The sequence below is a fragment of the Choloepus didactylus genome (assembly GCF_015220235.1).
Source record: "Choloepus didactylus isolate mChoDid1 chromosome Y unlocalized genomic scaffold, mChoDid1.pri SUPER_Y_unloc5, whole genome shotgun sequence".
NCBI classification, from domain to species: Eukaryota; Metazoa; Chordata; class Mammalia; order Pilosa; family Megalonychidae; genus Choloepus; species Choloepus didactylus.
Genome location: NW_023637627.1, coordinates 287,702 through 293,701, shown reverse-complemented (window position 1 = coordinate 293,701; position 6,000 = coordinate 287,702). Strand labels below are relative to the sequence as shown.

General features: G+C 39.4%; 1 protein-coding gene across 1 annotated transcript in view; it reads right to left on the bottom strand.

Moving 5' to 3' along the window:
* Positions 1 to 333: 333 nt before the first annotated feature.
* Positions 334 to 6,000, bottom strand: part of XK (X-linked Kx blood group) — a 57,489-nt gene continuing 51,822 nt past the window's right edge. The window contains 1 exon segment of the mRNA XM_037824745.1: positions 334 to 5,209. Within this exon segment, the coding sequence (XP_037680673.1) occupies positions 4,383 to 5,209 (827 nt within the window). The 3' untranslated portion in view covers positions 334 to 4,382.

Genomic DNA, 6,000 nt, shown 5'->3' with positions numbered 1-6,000 from the left:
CTCTTTTTTTTTATCACACACAGTACTTGACAGACAACTGAGCAGAATCCTAGTGTCCAGGAGTGCAACTTTAACAGAGCAAATGCCTTATAAAATAATCAGAGAAGGTTCCAGGGACTGGTATCTTGCAAAGCAGAATCCTAGAACTCTGAAATTTCTCACTCTACCAAAGGAGTTTCCAGCTGGGGTTACAAAACCCTAATTAATCACAATCAAATCATTTTCAAATTTCTGACTTTAAAATAGTCCCTGAAGTCATGCAAGGCATGAAGTTATGCAAGGCTCGCCTAAGAAATGAAATGTAAGGAGAAATTGAAACATTCTTTTACCATATGAAGAAACATAAACAATATTTATTAGAGACAATTGACTGCAGAGAAGCAGCCAGTAAAACTCACATCTACAATTTATTGGCTGAGAAGAATGGACACACACACTCATAATCATAGTGCTAATGTCCTAAGGTGGTTTCCAAGGAAATGCTGCATTGACAATCAATTTTAACATTTATTTTCCCATTTACAAGGCAGAAAAGATTAAAACCAGTCATTTAAAGTCTAGCAGGACCAGGGATTCAAGAGGCAAAGCACAATTATCCAAAGATACTGCTGTGTCACTTTTACACAAGACAATACAAACATGATAAACTCATTTGCCATCAGAAGCACTTTCTCTGATTTCAGCGGATCTTTTTCCTCCAACTACAGTGTGTTTGGGCATTAGCTTTTGGAAATAACTGGTGGTAAGAGAAGACACAACTGCTGAGTTCTCTCCAAAAATTAAAACAGTTTACTCTTGCTCTTCCATAAGGCCAAAGGCCCAAGTATCCACTCAAGACACTCAAGTGGATGACACTACTAGTTTCTTTTTTAAGAGTAAAAAATAAATATAGTAACCTGCTTATGAATTTGAAGAACTGTAATAACTTCTTAAATATGCATGGCACTTAAAAATATCTTCAAAGCATTTTCACACCTATTAGTTATCTTTCCAACAACCTATGAGGGAAGCTGGGAAAGTATATCATCCAAATATGTTGGGTGACGAAACTGAGGCATAGAGCAATTAAATAACTTGTAGGGCTGGAGAAGGAAATATCAATCTCTATACTGGATTGTCACCACTAATGAAAAAGTCTAGAAATTTTTTACGGTATTTATTTCAATATATCTTGAGGAAATAGTTCACTCCTACCCAGCCAAATGACAGAGATTTAGTTGGAGAGCTGTATTGACAAGTTATGGCATGTCATTAATTAGACAAAGCACAGAGATTTTTAATAATTGGAATTATAACAGAAATACACATTTTAACTCCTAATGTATGAGGGAATTTGCTGGTTTGTTTGTCTTTTGGACAACACAGCTTTGCAGTCTGAACTGTAATTCTGCCATTTCTGAGTTATAATATAAAAAATTTTAAAACAAAAATCCTCAGTTCACCATGACTTTTTGCAGAAAAAAAAGCAGTGTTTTTTTCTCCCCCAAAGTGAATGGAGATACATGTCCCCAAAGTTTGGGTAACTGTATATCAAGGGTTAAAACTGACAAACTATCCAATTAAGTTACCAAACCTTTCTGTTGTTATAAATGTATGGATTGGGCTTTGGGAATCTGACAGATCATCACTGTTAGTTTGGTTTGGGGTAACTCAAGATGCTCATCTTTCTTCTGCATTAAAGTGATTTAAAATGTATTGGGAGGTTCAGATTTTGTAATGGCTCCTGAGACAGGCTTCTAAACCAAGGCTGGGAAGAACCAGAAGCTGGGAAAAACCAGTCTCCCCATTCCTGTCTAAATCTGACCAAGAATTCCTGCTCAAAGGCAGCATTTTTCACCTATCCTCTGACAGACTGGCTGCTAGAGCACAGGATGGGCCAGAAAATTCAGCCATTAGGGATCCAGCACTGATTCATCTGCAATGCCCACCCTCGTTAGTGACAGGTGGGTGGCTGTCCCTACTTCTCACCCCCAGAGCATGAATTGAATGCATTTCAAGTGGAGAAGGGGCACCATAACCCCTTACATCAGTCATCGTAAAGCTTCAAGGCAAGAATATCTTTCTCATAAGAGAGCTTGAAAATGTCTGGTGTCAATGAACACAGCTAATTGGTTTGACATAAAGAAACACTTGGGATGACTTAGCTCCTCTCCTAATAATTATCAAACCCTTTAGTTAATTAAGAAACAACCCAACAAGGATGATCTAACATCTTAGCTTTATTTTATTCATAGTTGCTACATAGTTTCAAGGGTGTTTTTGTGCATTACAAGTGTGTATCTTTGCACATATGTGAATATATACTTTTGTGTAGAGCATAAGTTGAATGAAGTATCCTTTTGATTATGCACATTCACTGATATTTCAGACCTATTAAAAATAGGGCATGTAATTGACAATGTGCGAACAGGGAGAATGTAGGCAATCCTGAGTTTTATTCTTATTGGGTGAAAAAAGACCGAAAAATTATCTGTTGCCTGGATGTCCCCACAAAACTAAACCACAAATATTGACAGATGAAGTGAATTTCAAATAAGGAAAAACATACAAAAATAAAATTCAGGCTTTGGAGCTTATAGATACTTTTCTATGGAACTGTACAAAAATATTAAGCCATATGTGTGCCCTGGGAAAATAATATTTACTCCTTCATTGATCCCTGAATGTAATGGAAATTGATCAACTTGCATTTTCATTTATATGTATGAACTTGCTTATAAATTCAAAACTAACAAGAATAAAAGGGGAAATTACCAGAAGTGAGATGGCCAGATAAATAAGTTTTGGGATTTAATACAGTCAGGGAAGTAGATCCCTATTCCATCCTGGTAATAATAAAGCCTATCATTGGAGCCTCCAGTGGAAACTTTTCAGATTTCGCTCCAATCCTCTTTTTAAATCATAGTGTGATATTAATGGTCAACTGTTTTCAAATATTTCACTGTCAAGGTTTTAACTGTAGAAATAATGGCAGTCTATCCAAACATTTTTCCAAGACAAATGAGGATGTGGTACACTATCCCCTTTAATGAAAAAAAATAGGATTCCAGATGCAAGGAGAAATTATACATATGATAGGAAGGTGTAGGAGGATAAAACTGGAGATTTTGTTCAAAATAACTCATAATCATGCCAAATGAAAATGCATTGAAGGAAACACAAAAACTTTCCATTTATTTCACCTCTTTCTATGATTTAAAAAAGTTTCTGAAGTCATTCTCTAACTGGGGCGTTGGGTCTGGGAGGAGAGGAGCAGACAAATCTTTTCCTTCAATTATTAAAAATTAAAATGTCCTATATACCTGCAATAGGTGAGAGATTTCTGTAGGGATTTCCTGAAAAAAACTTAAGTCAATCAAGATAACTCTTTTTGAAAACTTTCCTGGCAGGTAAGAAAGGGGGAAGTGAAGACCATAAGTTTTATTTCCTGATTTTCAAGGAAAACAAATTCTGGACAGTTCCATGAGAAATTTCCCAGAATTGCAAGACAGGCCTGAACCTTGAGAAGGTTTAAGTCTTCTTTCTAACAGTCACATCTTTAACCATTCTGAGAAAGTAAGAATTCTGCTTATAGAATCCTCCAAGGAAAAATTTTAAACTTCCCTCTGTGAATTATTTTGACATTTTAACAACCCTCCTAATTCAGAATTTTTTTAATATATCTAATATAACTTTCCTAAAATTTTAGGGCTTCCATAACCAAATGAGAATTCAATTTGGCATCCATGTTTCCTGGGGAATAAAGTCTCCAAATCAAGGCTCTTTGATCAATTGAATCTCAGAGATGGCATGCCAAGGTGGTTACAGTTGGTTACATGCAAAGGGCCCTGATGAGATGAAAATGGGTCATCTATCTATTCAAAAACCACACTTGAACAGCCCTCCCTGTAAACTCTGACAGGAATGATGCTGTGCTGATGGCAAAACCTCAGTAACCTTCTCTGATCATCAGGTTAGCTCTTTGGTGAAAACTATGCTCAGGGATGCTAAATCGTCAGGCTACCCAGACCAGAGTCTAGGAAACTTGAAAACAAGAAAGCCCCTCTCCTTCTTCTACCTGATGGATCTAATCAGCCCAATTTAGACTTCATGGATTAATGTCTGGCAGAGTGAAAACAGTCTATGTTACTCTGTCAATGAAAAATGCCATACTGCTTGAAATACTGCTTGAAAGAACATGGTAATTCATGAGTTGTGGTGCCGTGCACTAACTCCTACAACACTCAGCTTCTCTGGCTTCTCCTCACGGTTCTCACACACCCAAGAGCTCTATAAAAGGGAGCAGCTCACAAGCTCACCTGTGCAGGGCTCATTACTTGTATGAAGAACAGGAATCAACCCTGAAAACAAGATGCCTGTGCCACAAGAGACCCCAGGTTCTGTTAAGCAGAGCATAACTCACTGGGGTTCAAACTCTGGCTGGGCATAGAACTAATTTTACTACTGGAAGGTGTCTTGTCTCTGTCTCTGGGTGACCTCAGGTCTGATTTTTCTGCCAACTCCTGGGATTTACGTCACCTGCAGACCCAGCAGACACGCCTGAGCCATACCTGTAAGGCTTCAGAAACACTGGTGGAAAAGAGCCTTTTGCAAGGGTGGAAGAATTCATAGAACACAAGCATGAAGACAACGGCTGCACAATACCCAATAAGCAGCTGCAGGATCAACAGGGGCGTACACACATACATATAGATGTCAGTCTTGAAAAGATACCACATGAGGAGGAGTAAGGCATTCTCAATGAATCTCAGCATGTAGTACACCAGCAGCTGGTACCAGTTCTGGGACTTGCTGATGAGGTCAGGGTTGTTGATTTTCAGCTGTACAGCTGACCAGCAGAACACGTTGATGCCAGCATAGAGTAAGGTGAGGAAGCATAACACAACAGTGGTGCTTACCCGACTGAGAGCCTCCTCGATGTTCTCAGGGAAGGGGGAGCCACTGCACCAGAAGAGGACCCAAGGATACACGAAGAAGCTCAAGAAGTTTATGAGTACGATGACCACCACCCAGACCTTCAGGACAGAGGTGAAGAGGACCAGAACCACGACTCGAGTGGCAATCTCAAAGCTCCTCCAGAGGAAGATGCAGACATAGGCCAGAGGCTTCACTTTGACCTTATATTCATCATACTTGATCTTGATGGCTAGGATGTTGCAGCACAAGGCTCCATACACAATGGACAACAAGGATACAGTCATGAAGACGCCTGGAGAGAAAAGAAAAAGAGGACTTTCAAGTCTTACCTCCACCAAGAATCTTCCTATGGCAGATACGCCATCAGTTCCCTGCCCATATTCCTTGGGCCCTTCTGTTTCAAGTGCCCAGGCTGACTTCCAGCTGTTAGTATCTGCATCTGTGTCCAGAATTTGGAATGCTGCTCTGCCCACGTATCTGGCAGGCTGAAGTGCAGGAGAATTAATAAGCCTGGGAGAGCCCTCAACCAATGACTGATGAGAGCTGGAGTATAACCACCTCAGCTCCCCCACTCCTTAGGTTTAACTGCGGCATGTGTTCCATACGATTTCCAATTGTCTCTTCAAAGGATTAATTTCTAGTCATTCACTTTGACAGCTGTCTTAATAATGTACCCTTTATTGACTGTCTTTCCTTGTCTCTCTTCCCCCTCTCTCATGCTGATGTTCCCTATACCCCACCACCCAAAAATAACACACTCAAATCCTTGTCTCCAGGTCTGTTTTGAGGACAACTCACACTAAAATACCTCCTGACCTGATCTCCATCTGTCTGGATACATGGTGTGTTTTCTTTCCTTAATTGGCTTAGAAGCGTCTGGGAAGCCAAGACCAGGTTGATGGCCCTCTACACATACCAGTCATAGGTACACAAACAGAAAGCATTCAATAATAAATTGCTCAATGAGCTCCTATCTACAGGATTTTATTACTTATATACTGACTATAGAATATTTACTTTTCTTTACTCTTCTGTTACATTCTTAAATTCTGCAGAGAGCTGAAGAAATGAGAACCTTATTAT